The sequence below is a fragment of the Parasteatoda tepidariorum genome, chromosome 3 (assembly GCF_982258835.1).
Source record: "Parasteatoda tepidariorum strain Cologne lab strain chromosome 3, Ptep-v5.0, whole genome shotgun sequence".
NCBI classification, from domain to species: Eukaryota; Metazoa; Arthropoda; class Arachnida; order Araneae; family Theridiidae; genus Parasteatoda; species Parasteatoda tepidariorum.
In genome coordinates this window covers 102,476,116-102,503,024 of record NC_141757.1, presented here as the reverse complement: position 1 = coordinate 102,503,024, position 26,909 = coordinate 102,476,116, and the positions used below count along the sequence as shown (strand labels likewise).

Sequence of the window (26,909 nt, the reverse complement as noted above, 5' to 3'; positions counted from 1 at the left end):
ATAGAAACGCGCTGAAACACTAAATTGTTATTCATTAAAATTTTAGGAATAAAAATAGATTAACTCTTGACATAAAGAAAACTGTGCTATTTATTTAAGTGTTGGAATGTGGTCGGATGTTTTCACAAACTTGATCAGTTTAAGTAAATATTTTAGTTAGTATACTATTTTCCAAAGTACGAATTTAATCCCGTTCTACCTAATTTTCAGTTTTAAAATAATCGTAATCTCAAATGTTCAAAGTACTTCTTAACTAAATATAAATTTAAGTTCGATTCGTAAATTAAATTAGAAATTCAGAAACTGAAATCAATTTATTTGATCACCTTAAGTAATTTTAGACAGTTTTTTGAAATTTTTAAAAATAAATTTAAAATTTAAAACAAAATTTAAAATAAAATTTAAAAATTAACGCACTTTTTAAAATTTATTTTCTGGTTTTTGATATAGCTTGTTTGCTTAAACGCTTATTAAGTTATTTTGAATAACACTCCTCCGTAGTCCATCATCATTTTACTAGCTTATATTTATTTTTATTTTTCATTTTGTTAAAAAAAAAAAACTACGAAAGAAAATTCTAAAAAAATTTCGTATCCCTGACGAAGAATTAAATTAAAATAAATAAGAAGTGTATAATTCAAATCTCACACAGTTTTTGAGATATCTCAAAAAAATCTAAATCAAATGGAATTAGCTTAAATAATATGTATATGATACAAATCCTATGCAGTTAAAGATCAAATTCAAAGAGAAAATTAAAAATCAAATTTAAAGATCATTAAAAATGGCATATTTGTTTCATCTTTCGAAAATGAATTAGTTTCATTACATTCGACTTTCTTTCAGGTTTCTTTGAACTTTCAACTAATAGCCTTCCAGAATTTTTTTTAAAAAAACAGCTAATATCTTGTTATTTAATGAAAAAGTATTGCCTAATAGATAATTTCAGTACAAATTTGTTTTGAAAAACAAATACAATATTTAATATAAAATACAATATACAATGTATGTGTGTGCTTTTTTTACTTGAATTCGTTTTAAAATCTTTAAATGTTAACGATATAGCAATATAATAATTGAATTTAAAAATAATTTTAAATAAATGGAGTTATTTTTAATTATAAACGATTTTTTAACTAATATCATTTTCAAATGAAATTAAAAGTTACTTTTAAAAAACATTAAACTCTGTATTGTCTCTCCCTAGTTTTGGTTGAGTATTTGAGAATACGCGCCCAAACAACTGGATAGGGGTGTTCCAACAGATTCTCGATTGGTTTTAAATCTGGACAGATTGGGGCCTAGGAGACTAGGTGTACTCACCCTTGTGGTTTCTGAAACACACACGTACACTGTGAACAACATTATAGTTTGTCTATAGAAAGAATCCCCTCATCACAAAGTCAAAGACCATCCTCTGCAATGAAAACAAGAAATAGCGCATTTCAAAGAGGGGAGATTCCCTTTCTCTCACCGGCCCGTTCACCCAACCTTGAAATATTTAATCCTCATAACTATAGTCACTGTCACTTCTCCAGGTGAATGACAAGAGGAGTCCTTTCCATAGACAGACTATACATGACTCATTTTTCCAATCGCTGATGCCATCATTCTAAAGATCATGTAAGCAAGAACATGATTAGAAAATACCGGTGCATGCTCTTGATGATTCATTGCACCTTCTTCCATCAACAAAACACAATAATTACTGTAAGTGATTGTTGGGAAACATTCTCCAAGCCATAATGATCTCTCCTCCATCCTGGTCTCTTCCGGTAATTGTTGCAGGATATTTCCTTTTCCATATTTCATGCTGTTAACGCCAGCGTTCATCTTTCCGATTAAGCATAAGACGCGATTTATCCAAAAATCTCAGTGTGGCGAAGCAGAAAACTCCCACTAGTAAGAAGAGCTAGTAAAACTTAGCTTTATTCGCCGATGAACGATGTCAGTAAACATGATTTCCGAAGCTAATGTAAACAACATTCATGGCACAATCGTTGGTCACTGATGGTATGTCTATTTTCTTAAGCACTCTCAGCAACCATCGTTAGCATTTGTCATCTATGGCCCGCCGTGCACCATATTTTTTACATAATCATTTTAGATGATACCATTTTGCCATGTACAGTATGGTTTTACTATGATAACTCGTGAAAAGTTTACAAAACTTAATTTTATTTTGTGACCGGTATTCAGCAACCCTAATTCTGAGTTTATGATTATCAATGTTTTGACTATCATTGTTTACGACTATTAATGTTCCATGTTCCGCCTATCAATGTTCAGACTACCTCTTCGTTGGGCTCAAAATTACAAGGTAATTCCGTAGGCTTGTAATTTTGAACCTACCCCGGAAGATAAGGGAATTCTTGGATCAATCACTGGAACTGCCTAACTTTCGTCGAGGAATTTTTAATGGTAGCAACCCGCATTTGAGTTACATGGAGAGGAAAACCACAAAAATATGCCATGGTTGACCAGACAGCAATGAGATTCTCTACCTCTAAATATATTTAACGTCAACACAGTGGACAATACGAGCTGGAAGCAGAAATCATATCAACCAACCATCCCTGAGATTCGAACCTGGGGCACCTCATTTGGAGCCAATGATCATGACCCTTTGGATGCTGAATAAATCACTTCATTTCTATATCACGTTAAGAGATTTATCCCTTTCCTCCCTTATATGCACTTCAATAAGCCTCCACCTGCATTCTAAAGTTGCTTGTTTCACTTTAATGTTGAAGGTAGTCAGTGTTATATTTGACTAAACAGATCTATTAATTTATATTTAAAAAATATACTAATGAAATTCATATTCACTTTTGTTAATTTTAGCAGCCTCTCAATCTATGTCAATATAAGCCTCTTGAAATTAAAAAAAGTTGCTACACAAATTTCAAATGATTTATAATTTGAAGTTTGTGAAAATAATTAATAATTTGAAATTTGTGAAAATAATTTATAATTTGAAATTTGTGCATTATAATGACTTAAAATATTATTTTTATTTTTATATAGTAAATTTTAAAACTTTTTTGTATCGCATTTATTATGCTTTTGAACGTAAAATCAATCTTTATTATTTTTTATCAATATGCCTTCCCCCTTTAACGTGAATTGTAGGAAAACTAAGTAATGCTTTTAAATTTACAGTAATATATGTTTAAAAAATTAATACTTTAGTATTTTGATTAGTTAGAAGTAATTACCAGAAATGCTATCTAAATTCTGTGATAAGACTTCATTTTAAATGCAACTACCATGTCCGTTGAAACTCAAAATATTTTAGCACGAAACTGATTTTTTTTTTTTTGTTAAGCTAAACTCTATTTTTTTTCCTTAAGTACCTTATGAATTCTCTACGTCTCTCTCTCTAACTCTGATATGGAAGATTAGATTACACTACTAACTAGATTATACAACCCAGATAATGTAGAATTATAACGAAAATTGTTTTCATTTTAAATAAAATTAAAGAAACCGAACATTTTGAAAAAATAAATTTCTTCTGTATACATAATCCACTGTGAAACAAAATCTTTGTGAACGGTGAAACAAAACTTTGAAACAAAATCTTTTTTAATTTGCAACCCGTAATTAATTATGCATGCATGGCACAATAGAATAAACTAAATTTTAGTTCATTTCCAAGAAACTTAATTTTACAGAAATAGTAACTGCAGTCTACATTCTATTTACTAAATTGCCCTCTTGAGAATCTTTTTATTACAAAGGGGTTCGTAAATTCTTTCAGTTAATTTCAACACTTAAAACAACGTTTTAACTTTTGGAGCTAGTTCAGTTATAAATACACAAAAAAAAAATTCTAAAGCAATTTATTCTGAAGAAAACTTGCGTTTTAGTTAAGATTACAATGCTTCTAAAACTGTTAAAGATAAATTTAATACATAATCTTTGTTAGTTTGATAATTTGTTCAAATTTGTATTTATGCATAATAATTTAATATTTCAAAATCTTTATTTTATTATAAGATATTTAAAATAATTATATGGTGCAAGATTAACCCTTTGAATCAGAATTTTTATTAAACATATTTTTTCTTACTATTTTCATATTTTGTATTAATTTAAATCAAAAAAATGGAAAATATTATGTTAAGCGTTTCAATAATTGATGATTATGAAATTCAGCATGAAACACTTGTAACCTTTCAGTAAATTTGCATTTATTTAGATCTGAGAGAAACAGTTATTCAACATTGAAATTTCTTTAATTTACAAAATTATTGATGAACGAAAAATAAAACATTTGTTCAAACTACTTTTTTTGGATTTCATATTTAAGTACAAATGTATAATTCCGATGATTTTTTAGTAACTATTCGATTGTTTTTTCTTATAATTAAAAAAAATAGCAAAATATATTCTTGCTTGTAATTAGAGCGTTAGAAAAATAGATATAAAAAGGACATCGATGTCCCAGCTGCTTCAAAAGGAAAATCTATGAGATAAAAATTATATCTTACAAATTATATTTTTAGCATTTTATAGCACTTGGTCTAAGTTTAGCCTAGAATATCTTGGGATTCGATATTTTCACTTTTAATTGTTTTTATGATTCTTGAGTAATCCCTTAAATATTTCCTCACTTTCTTTATCCTTTAAAACTTCCCTCGATTACTTTGTCTTTTACATTTTTCCTCTATTGCATTATCCCTTAAGCCTCTTATCCATTACTTTATCACTTAAATCTTTCCTCTGTTGCTTTGTTCCTTAAATCCTTCGTCTATTGCTTTGCTTTTAACACTAATTTATTGCAAATTTGAAGTTTAAAAAAAACACTGCTGTTCTTTTTTAAATATAAACCAGTCCGATTTTGAAACATTTCATATTTTATCATTAAATATTCTGATCAAAAACAATACTTTTTCGAAGAAAAAAACCGGTTTTTGAGAAATGAAAAATATGATTTCGACAGAGATTTATAATATAAGATAGGATTTCTCGTCTCTCTTCTTTCTTTGATTCTGATAGTTCTATCAACTTTCTCAATTCGTTTCATCTCCAAGAAAATATATGAGAAAATCATAAAAAAAGTGAGTTTGTTATGTGTCATAGTTTCAGAATTTGAAAAGAAAGTCTTTTTCAAAGTCGTTTCAGAAGGCGTAACTTTTCCAAAAGGGGAAAATAAAATAATAGAGATTCTTTATAAAAAAATTTCCTTTGAAGTTGTTTCACAATCTATATTACATAGAATTTCAAAATCTTCTCAGATCAAACTCTTTATTAAATCATAAGTTAAGATCGCACGATAAAACCTCAGTACCATAGAATGTAACTCATATTTAAACTATTATGTTTCTATAAAACATAATGGTCTAACTCGATTATTAATTGTTTCTGGCCTGGAAGGTTTTGTTGGCCGGAAAATCACATTTTAGGATCTAATTTTCACTCAATAATTTCCATATTTATACTGGTTATCGTCAGAATAAAATTAATAAAAGTCATAAAGGCATTGTTTCCAATAAAATATCTTTTTATCGTCAATTTAAGGGTATTTCCGCGTAATATTTATTTTTCTCATTCTACTCTGCTATCATTGCGTTTTTGATTTTGATTAGTTTCTAAATTAAGAGTTTAAAACTGAATGAGTTGTTGCTTTATTATTACGTAATTCTATGATATTACCTAATTACGCTATATTTTAAGATAAAATAATTAACTGCTTTATAATTTTTATTTTTTGGTGTAAATTGCATCAATAGTCTATAATAAATTACATGATTCATAAATTGATTAAAAGCTTAACTATAAGCTTCTTGCACATTACGATGCATTCACTAAATTGTTTTCAATATATCAGCCTGCTTGGTAATAGTGGAGCAAAAGTGTACACTGCAAAAAATTCCAGATCAAATTACGGTATAAAGTACCGGCATTTTGGGAGCATCATCCTTAGAATCCATTTTTACCTAAAAATATTAATTTAAAAATACAAAAATATTTATTTAATTAGAGTTATGTGATTCAGTGATTTTTACACTATTTATTACTGTTAAAATTAAGGTATATCAGATATTTTGAACACTCTGAGTACCAGTACTTTTTACCATAATTTGATCCAAGATTATTCACTGTGTGATGCAAACAAAATTCTTTTTAGTACATACATTTTAAATGAATTAATTTCAAATTTCATAAAAAAAAATGAAAATGTCGGTGAGCGGCAGCAAACAGGGATCGTTGCTCTCTAGTAATGACAGAAAATGTACACTGATGTTGTCTCATTAAAGTGTTAAATAATGGTTAGAAAAAATTCTTTCCATTTGTATTCCTTTAAAAAATCGAATGATTTATTTGTTTTTAAAAATTTATAAATTTTCGGGAAAGTCTTAGTAAAAGATTTGTTATTTAAATAACTTGGATTTAAATTTCAAATAAAATTTATTTAGTAAAAGAATTTTCCTAAGAGGAAATATTGAAAGAAAATTAAAATAACGGAGAGTTTTTTTTTATCAAAATAACTGAAAATTGGAGCTGAAAAAATTAAAATCAATTTCAAAAACAATATGTCGCAGTTAATATTAAAATTAGTTGTGTCTGCTGTTGTTTGTGTTTAAATATATTTGCAAGCCAGAGTAATTATGATTAAAAAAAAGATTCTATAGGTTAATTGATTCTATAATGCAAACCATTTATTAAAAATTAATTCCACAGAGATGTTTTGTAAAGATTTACTACTTAAAAGTAATTGATTATTTTTTTTAATTTAAAAAAAAACTTGTGGCTTAGAATTTTAAAAAAAATTACATATAAACTTTTTCGGTCTATCTTTGATCTTAATATTTAAAATGATGATATCTTTTGCATGAAAAAAAAATAATAAATGATTCCCAAAAGCGTTTTAAACGTGTACTTATCAATAAAAAAACCGACGAAGAAATTTATCCAACTAAATATTTTCTGCCAATTACTCTTGAATGTATATTACTTGCATAAATTTTCTTTAATAAAAAATTTCTTTCAAGATATTTTATCGCGTTTTTATTAATATAACATTTAAAAGTTCAGTGCTTGCTTATTATTTTTTGAGTTCATATTTTAGAAATTGCATTTCATCACAGATTCTTCTTTATTTAATATTATTCCAAAAAACCGGCAACACAAGAAAAATTTCTTGATATTTTCTTTGTATTTCGCATTTATGCTTCGGTTAAAATGTATGACTGATCCGGTATTTAAGCAAATATTCATATGAAATAAAATAAGCAGCTAATTTAATTAAAATGTGCAGTGCGCAAACTAAAAAACGGATAACTCCGAATAACTTTTGATCTAATGATAGGAACCTCCTGTTCTAGGACTCAATCTTATAGGTTCTAAGCGGTTGATCTCAAATAGGCTAATTGATTAGTTCCTACGAATTTTAAGTTAAGAAATGAGACATGAAAACGTTTTTTCTCTGAATAAGCATATCTTTTTTTCTACGGATTCAGATTTCTTAATCCCGAAATACAGCGAATAGCCGTAATCTGGAAAATATGGTCCCCATAGTTTGGATCCTTTGATGATAACTTTATTAAAAATACGGCTTCTTTAAAATTTGATTTTCTAAGAACTATTCTATCAATTTCACTCAAATTTTGCATTTTGAAGTGCAAAATGACATTCTTTAAATTGATGTTGACCACTGTGAAATAAAATAATAAAATAATAAAAATTAATAAATAATGCTTTTGTGGAATTATCTTTGGATAAATGAATTTTGTAATTGCGTACAAAAAGGACTCCAAAAATATATATAATTAAAATTAATGGCCTAAACTTTGTCCTGATGACCGTTCTCCTAATGAAAATATGAAGACCGTATTTTCTAGTTTGCGGCTACCCCCCGTTCGTCATCATGGGATCAGAAATCAAATTACGTCAAAAAAAGTTATATGTATTAAGAGGAAGTACGTTTTTGTGTCTGATTAAGTAATTTAAAATATCATCTGCATTAATTCATTAGCATACTTGAGCATCACTCAAAGCATTAAAATTGAGTTCCAGAACATGAAAATCCTATTATTAGATAAAAAGTTATTCAGAGTGACTTGTTAAAGTTATTCAGAGTGACCCACTGTATAATCATTATAACTTTTTACACTCTAATAAGTTATTTTTATGCAATATATATGTATATGGTTCGGTGATGGGAATGTAAGACTTTCAAAAATGAAACAATATGGCAAAGAAACATCCTCTTTAATATTGAAAGATAACAAACCATCTACGAAACTTCACAAACTCCAATTAACAAGTTATTCTTTAAAAACATTAAAAGTTGTTATTAAAAGAACAATTAAAAACTTAAACTTTTGATTGTAAATATCGCATACTGCAGGTGGGCGTCACCGGGAAGAAATGGGATATCGGGACGAAGTCTCGGACGCTGCACAACAACCTCTCTCGAAGGCAAATTATCATCTGCTTAAATACTGGACTTCAGCCTTTTCACTCCCTGCCTTGGCCGCCGGTTGATGCTCCTCCGCCAGTATTCATCCGCGCAGGAACTATTTCGGTTCGTCCTCCTACCTTCGGTCTTCGTTCCAATCCTCGATCCTTCTACCTCAGTTTTTCATGCTATCTGAGCTGACGCAACCAACAGCCTCTACAGTAGCCCCCTACCAGCGCTAGCGAGACTTTTCCAGCTCATTGCTGATACTTTTCCTGAAACTTAACTCGACGGCCTGGTCGTGTCTTAACCTCTCTTGGCATGTCACTAGGCTCTGGGATAGTAGATTCCTCTGTAGATTCACTCATAGCTGTTGATTCGCTTTTAGGAAACATGTCCTGTTCATCTCGGGATACACATACAGGTTTTAGACGATACCGTTTAGACGTTACAGGTTTAGACGTTTACCGTACTTTCCCGGCCATGAATAAGAATCCTAAAAACCTTCTCCCCTCGACTCAGCACTTGAAATGGACCCTTGTATGGTGGCTGCAGGCCTTTCTTTATGACATCGGTCCTCAGGAAAACATGACTGCACGACGAAAGGTCTTTACTAACAAAAACTGCTCTATGGCCCTGATGTCTGGACCTTACTGGCAGCAACTCCTGCATGGTCTCTTTTAGTTTTCCAACAAAGTTTGCGGGATCCGCTGTACCAGTAGACGGACATAAAAATTCTCCAGGCAGTCGTATCGGAGTTCCATAAACCATTTCCGCTGTCGTTGCCTGCAAGTCCTCCTTCCATGCAGCTCTAAAACCTAAAAGAATGGTAGGTAAAACTCTGGTCCACTGACTTGTACTGTAGGCTCTAATCGCTCCCTTCATCTGTCTATGAAATCTTTCCACTTGACCATTTCCTGCGGGATGATAAGGGCTTGTTCGATGACAGGCCGAACCCAGGAACTTAGTCAAGGCATCAAACAGTGAGGCTTCGAACTGTGTTCCCTGGTCTGCTGTGATTCGTAGGTATTCCAAATCTAGCAATCCACCCAGCATAGAAAGTCTCAGCAACCGATTTGGCTGTTATATCTACGAGCGGGTAAGCTTCTGGCCCCTTGGAAAAACGGTCGACACAAGTTAGACAGTAGCGAAAACCTTCTGATGGAGGCAAGGGACCTACGATGTCGATGTGCACGTGCTCGAACCTGGCATTTGGTGGAACAAATGTACCAAGCTTGCTCTGTGTGTGACGTGTTACCTTAGAACGTTTGCAAGCTAAGCATTGCTGAGCCCATGTTCTAACATCTTTCTTTATACCAGGCCATACATATCGCTCTTCCACCAACCTTATAGTAGCCTTAATACCTGGATGTGAAATAGCATGCAGTTTGGAAAAGACGTTTTTTCTGTCCACTTTCGGTGCGAATGGTCGAATCCGTTTGGTAGATACATCACAAAACAGTTCCACACCAGGATCACCTATTACGAATGGTTGAAGTACTAAAGACGAGTTACCGGTTTGAGCTAAAATTTCGGCTAGTTCCTGGTCACCTTTTTGGTTGTTAGCCATTTCTTGAAAATTGATATGGGAAGGTGTTTCTATGGTAGCAATGTTTACTCTGGACAGCGCATCTGCAACCACGTGATCTATTCCCTTCACGTGCTGAATATCCGTAGTGAATTGGCCAATAAAATCCAAATGACGCGATTGTCTTGGCGAACACTTATCTTCCTTTTGTTTAAAGGCATATATAAGCGGCTTGTGGTCAGTGTAGATAGTGAACGGCCGACCCTCTACCATATGACGAAAGTATTTGACGGCCATGTACGCAGCCAAGAGTTCTCTGTCGTAAGCGCTATACTTTTTTTGTGACGGTGCAAGCTTCTTTGAATAAAAACCAAGTGGTTGCCACTCTTTCTCGATCTGCTGATGCAAAGCAGCACCCATCGCAGTATCTGAAGCGTCTACCACCATCGCCAACTGTGCATTCATGACAGGATGGTACAGCGTGGTTGAATTCGCCAATTCTTTCTTGCTCTTCTCAAAGGCAGTAACTGCTTCCTCCGACCACTTGATCGCGCATTTATCATTTTTCTTAGCACCTTTTAAATATTCGTTTAAAATTGCTTGAGTGTGGGCAGCTCTAGGTATGAATCTTCTATAAAAATTCAAGACCGCAAGAAATCGACGCAGCTCTCTTATTGTAACTGGTTGAGGAAAATTAGCAATTGCAGAAACTTTATCAGGAAGCGGAGTAATACCCTTTTCCGTTACACAATGCCCCAGGAATTCTACTGAAGACTGTCCCAGGACACACTTGCTTACGTTGAGTGTTACACCATATTCAGCAAAACGTTGAAAAACTCGTTTTAAATGCGTTAAATGTTCTTCTTCGTTCCTGGAAGCTACCAATACGTCATCAAAATAAGGTACACAAAATTCAAACTCACCTAAGACTTGATAAATGAAGCGTTGGAAAGTTGCGGCAGCATTTGATAATCCAAACGGCATATACAAAAACTCGAACAATCCAAACGGGATTGTTACCGCAGTCTTTGGTACGTCTTCGCTGCGCACCGGAATCTGATAATACGCTTTTTCCAGGTCCAAGGTAGAAAATATCCTTTTACCTTCCAAAACCTGAAAACAGTCTTGCATGTTGGGAACAGGGTACCTATCTGGCACGGTCACACCATTAAGACGACGAAAATCACCACATGGTCGCCAGTCGCCGTTCTTCTTTAACACCATGTGTAACGGACTTGCCCAACAGTTTTTGGAAGGCTGACAAACCCCTGATGCTACCAGAAATTCAAACTCTTGTTTTGCAGCCTTCAACTTATCTGGCGATAAACGTCGAGGTTTCGAAAAAACAGGAGGTCCTTTTGTCTATATCCAATGTTCTACTCCATGCTTAACTTTTCTTGGCGTGACACCTGATCTAATCAGAGCAGGAAATTCAGACAACAAATTGTGGAATTTGGAGTTCTCTAAAATTACCTTCACCGCTGAAGCATTCCCAGTACATCGGGTACCTCTTGTTTGCAACTTGGTCAAAGGATCAATTACTGTAGCATTTTTGACGTCTATTAATAAACCAAAATTGCGTAAGAAGTCAGCTCCGATAATTGGATGAGGCACGGCAGCGATGATAAAAGGCCAGTTGAACTCTCTTCTGAGTCCGAGGTCTAATTTCAACAGGCGTTGGCCAAATGTTGGAATGGTCGTACCGTTTGCGGCGAACAACTTCATCTGAGAGGAATGGTCACTGGATGCATAAGCAGCACAAGGTATCACAGAGACGTCAGCTCCCGTATCGATGAGATAACGTGAGGATGTAGACTTGTCCGTCAGATAAAGTCGCTGAATCATCGCTTCGCCGTCATCCTTATGACTAGATGACGGCCTCAGCAGTTTTCCGGCAGGAACGAACATGGAGGTCGGCATTTTGTGGCTCGTTGTTTAAATATTTTATGATACCAGCAATACTGTGAATTGTAGAGCGTTTCTGACTAGTACTTCTCGACCGGTCACTTGTACGGGCTTCCAACCGTGCGAGACGAGCTGTGATCTCTGTCAATAAAGACCGTAAATCCGTCTGATCCGTCGAATCAGCAACTACGCTGACTGACTGTGCGTTAGTTGTTGTAGCCATGATACCATCCGCCATCTCTGCCAGCTTGTCCAGGTTACCGTTGGAAATCGTCAAAATCTGTTGAACGTTAGTAGGCAATCTCTGCAAAAATAAAGATTTAAGAATTCCATCGTTAATTCTCGCTCCGGCTTTATTCCGCATCTCCAGAAGCAGTCTTGAAGGACGGCGGTCGCCAAGTTGCATCCCCGAAATCAAATCCCTTAAGCGTTGAGCTTCAGATTCAGCATATTGAGAGCACAATTTTTTCTTAAGTGCGGCGAAAGGCTTATCCACAGGTGGACTGATAACAATGTCGCTGATAATCGCCAGTTCCTCCGGTTGTAGAGCAGCAACTACATGGTGGAATTTCGTTGATTCTGTACTTACTCCCGCAAGAGTGAACTGACTTTCTATTTGTCTGAACCACAATTCTGGATTTGCTCTCCAAAAAGGTGGCGGCTTTACAGTGACACGAGCAATTTGTTGATCAGCAGCTTCAGTAGATTCGGGCATTTTTCGCATTAATCCAAAATTTATAAGTCCAACAATAGAAGTAATTTGAACTCACGGCTTGCCAAAAAACTTTAAAACTTGAAACGTACCAGCATTTCCCCGTAATCCATCAACTAGTAGAATTTCTCAAAAGCAGTTTGCAGAAACAGAAATATACGTGTTCATTTACAGGTCACCAATTGTATATGGTTCGGTGATGGGAATGTAAGACTTTCAAAAATGAAACAATATGGCAAAGAAACATCCTCTTTAATATTGAAAGATAACAAACCATCTACGAAACTTCACAAATTCCAATTAACAAGTTATTCTTTAAAAACATTAAAAGTTGTTATTAAAAGAACAATTAAAAACTTAAACTTTTGATTGTAAATATCGCATACTGCAGGTGGGCGTCACCGGGAAGAAATGGGATACCGGGACGAAGTCTCGGACGCTGCACAACAACCTCTCTCGAAGGCAAACTGTCATCTGCTTAAATACTGGACTTCAGCCTTTTCACTCCCTGCCTTGGCCGCCAGTTGATGCTCCTCCGCCGGTATTCATCCGCGCAGGAACTATTTCGGTTCGTCCTCCTACCTTCGGTCTTCGTTCCAATCCTCGATCCTTCTACCTCAGTTTTTCATGCTATCTGAGCTGACGCAACCAACAGCCTCTACAATATATATGTTTTAAAAAAATAAGGAAAATTAAGTTCGAAATTCCGCGTTCAATTGTTAAAATTTTATATTTTATAGCTGTCATTGAACTACCGATCCAATTTTTGGGTTTATGACTACTATTGCGTTCAACTCCGTAGTCTTGTAATTTTGAAACCAATCCAGAGAGCAAGAGAACTCCTGGATTAAGTTATGCGAGTGTCAAGTTGCCTTCGTTGCCAAGTTGAGTTTTTGAGGAAACTAACCAGCATTTCGTAACATGAAGAGGAAAACCGCAAAATCCCCTCACAGTTAGCCTGGTGGCAAGGGGACTCTAAACCATGATCCGTCTACCACTGAGGATTTTTAAGTCAGCACTATGGTCGGTGCGAGCCGGATGCGGAGTTCGTATCGACCAGCCATCACTAGGATTCAAACCCGATTCACCTCATTGGAAGGCGAATACTCTATCCCCTGAGCCACCACGACTCATTGTTAAAATTTTGTTTAACATTGAAAAGGTTCCCTCCTTGCTGCGCCATTAACTTAAACACGTGTTTTTTAGCTATATCCAAAAATAAAAAGCTCGTCGACAAAACATAGAAAGCCAACGAAACGACGACTACACACTAAAACATTTGTTTTAATGTGCTCATCTCAATTCCTTATATTCTAAACTGAGTAATGATGAGCACAATACCACACTATTCAAATTTCGAAAAAAAAAGTTATATCTTCACATGTTTTTCACAATTTATGAAAAACACACAATACCACACTATTCAAATTTCGAAAAAAAATTATATCTTCACATGTTTTTCACAATTGATGAAAAAAAATGTAGTATCTAAATAATAAGCGAACGTTTTAAAAAATACTGGAAGATAAAATCATTCAGTATGTTGCTTTCTGTTTTCGAAACTAATTATTTACTCTCACCAAATTTTAAAATTAGTAACGAAATTCGTCAACGGATGTCGCTATTGACAAAGAAATAAACAAAATATGAACTATTTACACGATGCACCTCGTTTTTACTACAAATGTGAAAAACAAAACTAGTATTATAATATCAAAGAAGGAGTACAAGATAAATCAGAAGAGTTGTTTCTGAGGAAATAAAATAAACTAAATGCTCGAATTAGAGAAATCAATAAAAAAATTTTCCACGGGAATTTTTTAAATTTTAAAATGTCAAATTGAAAAGCCAGATAGATGAATAATCTTGAATAAAACTTAATTCTTGAAAACACAGTTTATATTGAAAATAAGGTAGTGATTTTAAGAGCTACTAGTATAGTTGAGATTAGAACAAAACACGTTATCCTAAACTCTGTGCATAATTCTGTTTCAAATGGGTTGTTATCATAAGAATACGACTTTGAATTGTTCTGAACATAATATTGATGATGTAGGTTCTAAGATTAGGACAAGTATTCCTTGCGTAAATCTTAAGTTTAGTACCCTAACGTTAAATTTGAGCACGGTAGGAAAACTAACTCTTTGACAGCACCAAATGATGGAAGTTATCCCAGCTTAATATTATACATTGCGAACCAATCCACGTTATTCAAATTTATTAAAATAACCTGCAAAAATATTTATGAATTCTAATGAGAATTACTAAGGACTGTTTAATTAGCTTTAAAACGTCTTAAATAACTAATTTTAAAATTAATGGTAAAAAAAGATGTTTATGAAATTGCAAATTGTTTAAACTTCAATTTGTTATGATATATATATATATATATATATATTTATATAATATTTTTTAAATTAATCACTAAAACGTTAAGGAAAATATCTTTTTCAAAGTGCAAGAAACTGTTGATGGAAAAGAAGTAGTTTTCTAACATACGTTTACTATTTAAGAAATTTCGGTGAAATTATGAAAATTAGCCATTAATTTTTGAGGGCCTTTTGAAAAAAAAGAAAGAAAAAGAAAAAGTGCGATACTCGCCATTGTAAAGAACTTAAGAAAAGTTAATAAAGTTTACTGTATATTGTTATGATTATAATGTAAAACTTACTAACTTAATTCGGAGCTGTACAGTGCGTCAAAAAAAAACATACCACCCTAAGTAACTTTTGATCTAAGGATAGGATCTTCACGTTTTATTACTCAATCTCAATGGTTCGAAGAGGTAACCTCAAATATTTTAACTATTTGGTGCAGACGATATTTTAAGCAACGAAATCAGACACAAAAACGTACTTTCTCTGTAGACGTATATCTTATTTTGGACAGATTTTGATTTCTGATCCCCAAAATATAGAAAGTAGTCGGTATCTGGGAAATATTGTTCAAATAGTTTGGCGAGAAGAACGTCAAGAAGAGATGTCAATTTTACTTTTTGCGTATTTCACCATATCACGAGAAATCTTTAATCGAATTTTTAAAAAAAATTCAAAACAATTTTTTTAAAATTCGCATATCTTAAGATGCTTCCATTAAAAAAAAAAAACTTTTAGTAAGCATTATACATTTTTTTGTTATTTTATTTAATAATAGTTTGAAACATTTTGAGTACAAATACATATCATAAAATTTTCACATTATTTTAAAGAAAGTAATTTTACATATTACAATACAAAATTTTAGCAAATTCGGTCAAAAGGTTCCTAAAAAATTGAACTTTAAATGTACTATTTTTTTTAAAGAAAAATCATTTTTTCTGGAACTACTTGACCGATTTCGTTTAAATTTTGTATTTTACCATGTAAAAAATGTTCTTTAAAATGATATAAAAATTTGTATACCTTACTATTCAAATCGTTTTGACTATTACATATAAAATAATAAAAAATATCAAAAATTTACTAAAAAATATACTTTGCATGAATTATCTTTATGTAAACAAATTTTATAATTCTGTGTAAAAAGCTTTGGACCGCTCTCCTTACTAAATTATAGGGACCATATATACCAGATTGAGGCTGCCCTCTTTATTTCGGGGTTTTAGAAATCCGAATCCGTCGAAAACGAAGCATGTGTATTCAGAGAAAGTGCGTTTTTGTGCTTGATTTCGTAACTTATACAGGGTGTCCCAAAAGGTCGTTTACAAACTTAACATGCTGGTCTGTCATATCATGGTGAACAAGATTTACATAGGAACTTGTGTCCGAAAATTAAAACTGCGACCGCTAGAGGGCGATAATTGCACGAAAACGGGAGAGTGGGAAAAACAAGCATTTCAGGCGTGGACGTTGAAGGAGAAAGATGAATGAGTTTAGTAACGCAGAAATGGCCGACATGCATTACGTATACGGCGCCGCTGATGGAAATGGACGAGCCGCTGCACGGACGTACCTTGAGCGCTTCCCAAACAGACGTCAGCCAAGTCATGTTTTGTTTGGACGATTGCACCGCAGATTATGTGAATCAGGTGCTTTCGTAGCACGTAGACACATCGGTCGAGAACGTGCTACACGCACACCTGTCGTAGAGGAAACCGTGCTACAGGAGTATGCCATCAACCCGCAAAGAAGTCTCCAAGAAGGCGAACGTGTCTTGGTTGTAGCTCGTTCCGCCATAATGCGCATACTGCACGATGACATGCAACACCCTCACCACTTCCAAAAAGTACAGGCATTGTACGCTGACGATTATCCCAAACGCATTGCATTCTCACGCTGGTATTTGCAACAGCGGGTCGCACAGCCAGATTTTCTATCATGGATTTTGTTTTCTGATGAATCGGATTTTGTTTTCTGATGACGTTTGTGAACACCCAACTCTCACATTTCACTCAAATGGAAGCAGTACTTTTTCACATAATTTCAACGTTTGTCTTGATTAGACAAACAAATGGCCTGAGTCTAAGACAACACCGAGGCCTATAAAGAAACTTATTGGAGCATAACGTTAATTTACGGTCAGTGGCCATGAAATTTACAAGAAAAAAACTACGGCCAGAGCTGTCTTTTTTATTAATATAAGAGCTTCACAGACATGAATATATTTTAACATCAGGGAAATGAGCACGTCTTACTATTTAAGGTTGTATTGGTGAATCATATGCATTAACAGATTAATGTCGTATGATTTTTGTTCTATTTGAAAGTTTAATTAGTTATCAAATTATTTATTCATATTTAAAAGCTAAAATTAAAAATCTAATTTGGTAAAAAAGAAAATTTGGAAAGATATTAAAAGCTGTTGCGTTTTTTTATCTAAACTGCTCAAAAATGACTTAACTAGTTTTTTTTCCATAAAGGAAAAAAGAACTAATTTAGAAAACAATGTGATAGAGTTAATTTTTTAACTAAATTCAATAAGTACCTACGCGATTTGGAAAAATACTAATTATTTAAATTTTAAATGTATTTATCCATATTAAAAAGCATTAATTAAAATCTAATGTTGTAAAAAGGAAAGTTTGAAAGATATTAAAAAAACTGTTACTTTTTTCCTCTAAATAGCTCTAAAATGAGACTTTTGAAGAAAAAAAACAATTTAGAGAGCTATGTGATGGAGTTAATTTTTTAACTAAATTCAGCATTTGTTTCGGCTTTCTGGAGAAATAGTAACCCTTTATATATTAAATTTATTTGCATGCCAGAAAAAGCGTATTGCTAAATGCAGAAGGTTCCATAATGCAAATCAATCATTAATTGAATTCTCAAAGAAGTCTTGTATTGATTTACTACCGAAAATTGCTTAATTATTTTATTTTGCTAAGAAAGAAACCGCTTCAGGAGGTTCAATTTTTCTAAAACCTCTTTTAAGAAAATGAAATATTCATTCAGAAATTCCTTTGACGTTTAAGTTTGATCTTAAAATTTAAACTGAATGTGATTTTTTAAAAATAAATTAATGACTCTCAAACATTTTAACTGTGTACTTGTAGTGAGAAAAAATATGACAAACTTTATTCAACCAAATATATTTTCGGATTACTTTAGAAAATACATTTCTTTATTTATTTCTTTTAAAAGAAAAAAATATCTATAATTATCTCATATCGTGTTTTTATAAAAATAAATTTCTGCTTCCTTTAAATTTACATTTTTTTTTATAATTTTTATTCAATTAGGCCCTCTTTTATTGAGTAAAAGTTTAAAAGGCAGCATCACAGAAAATAGCAAACGTGTTAAGATATTTTTCCTATTTTGCATTTTTATAATTATTTATTTCTTTGACATAGGAAAAAACATTGATTCTCTTTCCTGAAAAAAAAAAGATAAAATGAAATACTTTGTTAATGTAATTAAAACGTGCAAAAATGTAAACGTTTTACACTTTAACTGGTTATTCTTGGGCAGTTTCATAACAATTAAAAAATTTATTTTTGTTGTAGATTTAAGATGTTTAACTCAATTCTTTATTCTCTGGAAAAATTAGTACTGTACTCACTACTTCACCGTTCGAATCTCAAGGAAAATATAACATTGATATTTATATACAATTTATAAAAAATGTCGTTGTCCGAAATATGTTGGCTGAGAGCTAAAGAAAAAATATGATTAATGATAGAGTTACAAGGATTGCCGTGTTCTGCTTAGGAAACCAACCATTTAATTCTCTCCAAATTTTAAAATTCATTACCAAGTTAATCAGTAGATGTCGCTACTGAAAGGCAAACTATAAAAATGTGATTTCTACTGCATGTTAAACCAAACCAACCATTTAATTCTCTCCAAATTTTAAAATTCATTACCAAGTTAATCAGTAGATGTCGCTACTGAAAGGCAAACTATAAAAATGTGATTTCTACTGCATGTTAAACCATATCAACCGAAATATTTGCGACAATATTCTTAATTTTGTCCTTAGACTGCATCACATTGTTACTGCAGATAGTAATTATAGAAAAACATTGCTGATAGGAAAACATTGTTTAATACCTTCTACTAGTTATAAGTGACATCTGTGAACAAATTTTGTACTTAACAAACTTTGTCAATTTTTGGATATCTGGTAATAGTTAAAAAGGAATAAACTTAATAACAATATTATAATTTTCTCGTTGAGTGAAAATAAGTGAATTCAGAGATCAGTATATTGGAGAAGGACATATTTATCTGTACGTAACAAAGACAGAGTGTAACGCTGTAAGAAAGCACAATTGGAAAAAACAGATAAAAAGGAACACCAGAGTTAAGGAGTAGCTTGTATATGTAGCTTTTTTGTGTTCAAATATATTGGTACAAAAAAGTACGTAAGTGCAATAGTACAATTATGCTTAAGAACTAGAAAATCATTATAATTGCATTCGAATAAGCTGATTTTGAGAAAAGTAAGATGACAGCTCTTAAACGGGATGAGAATTTTTTTTTTAAAAATTATTTTTGTTGAACAATCATTTTGATTTTTTCGCATTTTTTTTCTTTTTTATCCTTTAAAGAGGGCTGGGTTAGGTGTCGGGAATTCTTTCTTTTAAATATATCTCCACGCTTCGTTTGATAGCTGGTGAGCGGATGAATAATGTACGAATAAAAACTTTATCTAAACAGTAAAAAAGTGGCAGCAAATTTATAACGGAAAGTAGTGATGATACAGCTGACACTTTCTTTGCAAATTTTTAGAGACAAATATTTTATGGTATACATACTCAAAAAACTGACATACTTGACTTTAAAAAAAAACTCTCATGTATTGAATTTAATAATAGGAAGATAGATGAATCGTTATTTTGAGAAATAAGTTAGTTGAAATAAATAACTTAATGCTGTTAGATATTTAAGTATAGAATCCGTCGTTATTCTAAAAAACATGCTAGTTAAAGTTTAGAATGTAATGATTTTATACTTGAACGATAAACTATCATTATTCTGAAAAATAACTCTCTATAGTACAAATTTAAATTATGTTATATTCTTTAATAATAGATCCATCGCTAGTCAGTAACTAGTTTAAGTATAGAGTGTCATGATTTTATAATATAATAATCTATCAATAAATCTATCATTATTCTACAAAATAAAACACGAAGAGCAATGATTTCATGCTCTTTAATCATAGATCTATCGTTATTCCATAAAATAACTAATTAACGTAAAGTATGTAATGATTTTATGTACTTAAAAAATAAATTTATTTCATTCCTAAAAATACTTAGTTAGAGAACATAATCAGATGATTTTAATGCATACAGTGTGCAAAAAACACCCTTAATTCCTTCATCGCAAAAAAACAAAATAACTCGACTTCCAGGAAAATTTTAACGAGGCGCTTCTGTTGTATTTCTGAGTATTATATTGATTGCGATTAATTATTTTAAAAAAAATAGAAGAAACAAGTTCTAAATAAATTTGAATTTTGTTTAAATTTCAATGCTGCCGAATAACTCTTAGCGCAGAAAGTGGTAGAAAGGTATACCACTGCCGTGATGAAAGTGCTAATAACTTTTGACCTAATTATCAGATTGTCACGAACAAAGACTCAATCTTAATGGTTTGAGGGACTAATTTTTTGACTAATTATGTAGCGATAATTTCAGTTACGTGGTCTTATACAAAAAATTTATTATCTTTGCGTAAAAATACCTGTTTTTCGACGGATTCGTATTTTTGCTCCTCAAAATATATAATTAGATAAATTTCCCGCAGTCCAGAAAATAAGGTCCCAATAGTTCGATTAAGAAAGCAGTCGAAATCTTGGGATTGTTTAATGTCAATTTAACTTTTTGCTAATTTGCCATGTACTACTGCATCTGGAGTATTTTTTAAGCGAATTGAACCATTTTTGCACACAATTATAAAATTCTTTTATCCAAAGAAAACTTCACTCAAAAAAGAATATTTAATAATTTTGTTTATTATTTTATTTAATAATAGTCGAAACATTTAAATTATGAGGTATGCAAAATCATTTCATAATTTTAACGACAATAATTTTAAGTGGCAAAATACAAAAGAAGTTTGAACAAAAATGGCAGCATAGTTCCCGAGAAACTAAATTTTAAATAGATGACTTTTTTCAAATAAATCAGTCAATGAAACTTAATATTCTATGAAAAAGAATTATGAATTCCATACTAAAATGAAAATTGTTGACTAAAACAAAACTTTTGCAACTTAACTGGTCTTATGAACATCGAGCGTTGAGAAATAAAATTGCAAAAATTTGTTATAAAAGGTAGCATTTCACATGGGATAGAAAATTAATTATAATTAATTAAAAAAGTTGGTTCTCAGTCTAGTAGACTTCATACCATTGTTGTTAATAATAGAGACAATATGAATGAAATGATGTCGCTGTCCGTTATTCTGGTATCTGTACAAAATAAGGACATTGGAGACATCATTTAATTAACTAAATCCTCAAGAACGAAAAAAAATTATTCCAGAATATTTCCTTTATAATCGTTATTAACTATTCTAAACACTTGTTATACGCAAAATTACTATTAAATAACCATACATTTTGTGAGATATTCAAAATTTAAAAAATGCAATAGTTATACGTGGCATTTTTATCAAATTATTCATACTATTATGTACCAAAAAATTGCTGTGTTTTCTAGTAAAAAAGGTTTGCTTGTCAAGTAAAAGAAAATTTTAAGCAATCTTAGAACGAGACTATATTTTGATATTAAAAGAACTAAATACATTAATCAAAAATTTACTAAACTTTGTTGTAGTTATGTCTTTTGGCTCGTAAAAAAACGAAACAAAACCTAGCTCGATAAAATGATTTTGACTCGCATTAAGAAAACAAGGTGGCGCAAACTTTGTTGAGCGTGATAACATTCTCCTCTGCTTTTTTTTTTTCTTCCTCTCTTTCTCTCAACTATTATCTAGAGTATCTAGTTTACGTTATGATCCAGAAGTCTATAATACCGGAGGTCCAACTGATATTAAACCAGGTCACCGGTAACAGCGCCACCCAACGGCCTGCCAGGATTGCTGTTGAATAATCAAATTTGGTTTATTATAATGAATTTAAATATAGTAAATAATGAATTATAAATGAAGATGGTGAGTCCAAAGGAAAAAAAAATAATTTGTTTTTGAAAGAAACTACAAAAATAAGCAAAAAATTCTATAAATAAAAAAAATATGCGGTGTATTTCTCAGAAAATTTCTGAATTATTTGCCTTATACTCTGCACTCAAAAAAAAGTCAAATTTAGTCTAAGACTCAACAATCTCCAAACTGTCAATCATTATATTCGTGATTTGAAGTTCTAAAATCAACAGTTTTAGTATAAACTGAAATTTTGCTTAATATTTTTAAGTAAAGTTCTCGATAAATACAATCAAGAATAATAACTTAAAAAAATTAGAATTTTTTTTAAAAAATTTAACATATTTCAGTATTTATGTTTCAGTTTTATGCTTAGTTTTGTAGCGTTATTTAGGGCGTATATTTCCTATCAAATTCATTATTTTTTTAATGGCGATAAGAAGCTATTTCTCTACCTATGATTTGCGCGACCATCAGTTATAACTTTAAAAAATACCACAAAAAAAAACTTGCAATGTTTACCTAAATGGGGGTAACAGTAATGGTTTACGTGAGGTCAGGAAATGAGGCTAGAATGAGGGAGCTATTTTGTCATGTTATGCTTTCGTTCATATGATCATTTCTCATCGAGTTTATTTTCAGTTTTAGAAACATTATCTCAGTTATTTATAACCACATAAGTTTGGGTTTGTAACCAACTCTTTACAGTAGGTAAAATTTTGAAATCCCATCCACCTTCACTACCTAAAAATCCCTTCTAATTATCTGAAATTAATTTAATTTTAAAAATAGTCCTAAAATGCAAATCAATTTTAGGTAATGAGCTAAATGAAATTATCTTTATAAATTGATCTCAATCAAAAACATGTTTCACATTACTAGAAAAAATTTTTTTAATTCTTTTAAATTTTATATTAATTTTCAGTATATATGTTTCAGTTTTATACATGATTGCGTAGCAATGTTAAACCTTTTTAAGGCCGGGGGAAGTATATTTCCTATCAAATTCATTAATTGTTTCAATGGGAAGTTATTTTCCTTCCAATGGTTCGTGCAGTCATAACTTTAAAAAAAATGCAAAAAAAGAAAGAGTGCTTGGTTTACATAAATGTGGGTAACATTAATGATTAATGTGAGGTCAAAGAGAGTACCTTATGGAATAGGTCAAGAAAAATATTAATCTTATTAGTTTATAGCGTTTGCATTGATTTTTAGAATATTTCCTTTTTTTGGCCCATACAAAGAACAGGTACTCAACTAGCTTGCAATAAAATATTTCCTTTTTGACTACATGTGGTGATGTGCCTTTCCGTAAGAGCTAAAACTACTTAGCTCAAAGAAAAAATTTAAAAAGAAAAAGAAAAACAATGTCTCCTCGCACATCAACTATAAATTTTGTTATTTCTGCTAAAATGACTCACATCTATTATGAGACTTGATACTTAGTCGTTTTCTAGTTTGTGAATTCAAATGTTTTGAATGTATTTAACTCTTTATGAAGTAAATTCCTATTCAGATCTCTCTTTTCTTTACATAGGTATGACTGCCATAGGGACCTTAGCAGCTATAGCTATTGATCGTTATATCATCATCTCACGCACATTCTGTGGACAAAGTATGTCAGGAAAATCGTCATTTGCTACTATCACTGGTATATGGGTATATTCTTTGATACAGGCCACGCCACCGTTGTTTGGATGGAATAGATTCATTGTGGAGCATCCCGGGATAGCTTGCTCATTAGATTGGCAATCTTCTGATGTATCGCATGTCTCCTTCATAATCTACATATTCTTCCTCGGATATTTTTTACCGTTAGTCATCATAAGCTTCTGCTACATCAGAGTGATCTGGATCATCAAAACAGTGAGTAGTCTCTCATTTTACGAACAGTAATTTTAAAACCTGCTGTTGTTCTCTTTAGTGTTGCTTTTATAACCAAACTTAAAACTAATGGGTTCTTCGGAAAGTAATTTCGTTATTTTTCTTTCAATATATCATTATATTTTTCACATCTAACATAATAAAGACATTAATTGATAATTTGCAGTTTGTACCAATTAATAAAGGCATTAATTGATAAAAACTGCGGAATAACACAAATTGTGAGATTGCTAAATGATTAAATTAAACGAAAGGGACCATGATAATTTAGAAAGCCTAAAGTTTAATCTCAAAGCTCTATATATGGGTTCCTCATGTTCTTTCGAGGGGAAAATTTGTGCAGTCTGGTTGACGTCAGTGATTGGTCAAAAAACCGAAGAACTTTGCCACCAAAGAACGACTATTTTATACTTGTAAAATCACGGTACTGCCAGAAAGATGGAAAAGGTTATTGGACCAAAATGGACAATAAATGGTTAAATAACACAATTTTGTCATTATAAAAAAATCGCTTTTCATTTTCATAAAAAAAAAATTACTTTCCGAGCAACCCAATAGATCTATAAAGTTTTAGAACTTAATGAAGAGAGCCCCCCAATCATCGCCTTTAAAAATTATTTATCCAATCGTTGTTAAAAATAAAGTATAAAAACTTTGTATGTTTGAACTAAGAACTAAATATTTCAGTAAAAACAGAAGGGTTATTATACTCTGACGAATAATTATTAAGTACTATCAAAATGGACAGTAAAGGTTAGTGATGAAGTTGATCGTAAAGTCACTCCTCCTCAAGCGAGTTCTTATTAAACTTAAAGAGTTGCAAGTCGAGCCACAAATATTGTTTAATCCCTAAGGGAAATTGGAAAATACAATTTCCCTAAGCGACGGAAAAATCAATCAGATTGAAAGAGCTTGATGGGATTGAAGCATCCATTTGCTTCATATAACGGAAATTGATAAGAAATTGATAGGAAACTTATTTTTCTTACGTTAAGTGTTTTGTGTAATTAGTGAATAATTGTGTAGTGAATAAGATTACAGGAGGACAGTTTTAGAAAATCACTGCTTTGGGAAACCGGACACTAAACCTGAATACTAAATATCAAGTAATTACATCATTAAGAACAAGGCATTACCCGTTAAACCGTAGGTGACATCTGTTTTTCACGGAATTTTAATCATAAAATGTTTAATTTAAATATATTAAGGGACTGGTTTGGGTTGAAAGTAAGTAGTTCGATGCCGGATCGTTAATTTTTACTTTAAGGCCAGTTAAATTGCAAAAAAAATAAAAGATTCTTTATTTATTCCGGTTTTTTAAGTCTTCGATTGCGAAATTTTGAAAGTTTATTCTAAATTTTCAATAAACGGCTACCAAAAAAGATATAAGATCTTAGAATGGTTGGTTTATTTATATATCTAAAATAAATTACGCAATGACTGTTTTATTTAAACGAAACCGTGTACCATGTATTGTATTTAATCAAACAAGCAATATATATTTAATTAAACAAATCCGTATTTTTAAATAACATTATTTTTTTCAATTTATGTGTATATTTTCATTCAATTAGATGATATTTTATTAATAGATCGATATTTTTGAAGAACGTTGGAGTTGTGGCTAATTTTTTATCGTAAATAAAACTATTTATTTATCTTGTTATATAGTTTGGAATTTATGCAGCTATTCCAGTTTTTTTTACTTATTTCAACTAGAAAAAGAGTTTTTTAATCCAAAAATTACAATACGTGTAGAGATGCTTTTGAAAGCCACGAATACTGAACCAGTTAGTCTCAAAGCACTTCCAATCAGTAATGTGTCCACTTAAAACATTTTTTTCATCTATCTATGCTCTTCAAGTTTATATTATTTAATATTATTGTGTTTTTACACGAAAATAAACATAATTACTTTTATTTTATTATTATTTATGTTATTATTGCATATTAAATAATGTTAATCCTTTTTTTTAATTTCCTTTATTATTTCATCATATAATTTTGCTTTTCAAGTAGTCTTCCACATAGTAAAGTATAACACATTACATTAGCTGAATATCCTAATCTCGCTTTGAAATCCTAAATTGTTTATCCTAAATTTTTCAAATAGGACTGTATAAGACTATTTGTACAGTGTGCCAAAAAAAGGACTACCCCAAATAACTTTTAATTCAATGATTGGATCTTCACGTTCTGGGACTCAATCTTAATGGTTCGAGGGAGTTATCTCAAATATGCTAGTTACTTAGTACAGATTATATTTTAAGTTACGAAATCAGACATAAAAACGTACTTTCTCTGATTAAGCATATCTTTTTTTCAACGGATTGAGATTTCTGACCTCAAAATATAGGTCCAAAGTTTGGACCTCTTTAAGATTAATTTTAGTTTCTGCGTATTTTGCCATATCTTGAGAACTGTTAAAGCAAATTGAAAAATGCTTGCACACAATTATAAAATTCGCTATCCAAACAATAATTTCATGCAAAAATTAATTTTAGTAAATATTTATTATTTTCTTATTATTTCATTTAAAAATAGTCTTAAAACTTTTTAAATTGTAAGGTATGCAATTTTTTACATAATTTTAAAGCATGTAATTTCACAAAGCAAAATACAAAATTCAAGCGAAATCGGTTGAATAGTTCCTGAGAAATCGAATTTTAAGGATACGGCTTCCTTAAAATTCGATTTCTCAACTATACGACCGATTTCGCTCAAATTATGTATTTTGCTATGCATTTTGCATTTTTTATTTTCCGTACATTCTTTAAAATGATACAACAAATTTTAAACCTCACAGTTATCGACTATTATTGAATAAAATAAGAAATACTTAATAAATTTTCTTTCTGCACGAAATTATTTTTGGCTAAATGAATTTTATAATTGTATGCAAAAAATTTTCATTTTGCT

The 26,909-nt window shown here is 31.4% G+C and overlaps 1 protein-coding gene across 1 annotated transcript in view; it reads left to right on the top strand.

Moving 5' to 3' along the window:
* Nucleotides 1-26,909, top strand: part of LOC107454625 (melanopsin-B-like) — a 206,583-nt gene that overhangs the window by 159,627 nt on the left and 20,047 nt on the right. The window contains exon 2 of the mRNA XM_071183841.1: nt 23,644-23,972. Within this exon, the coding sequence (XP_071039942.1) occupies nt 23,644-23,972 (329 nt within the window). The remainder of the gene's footprint in view (nt 1-23,643; nt 23,973-26,909) is intronic.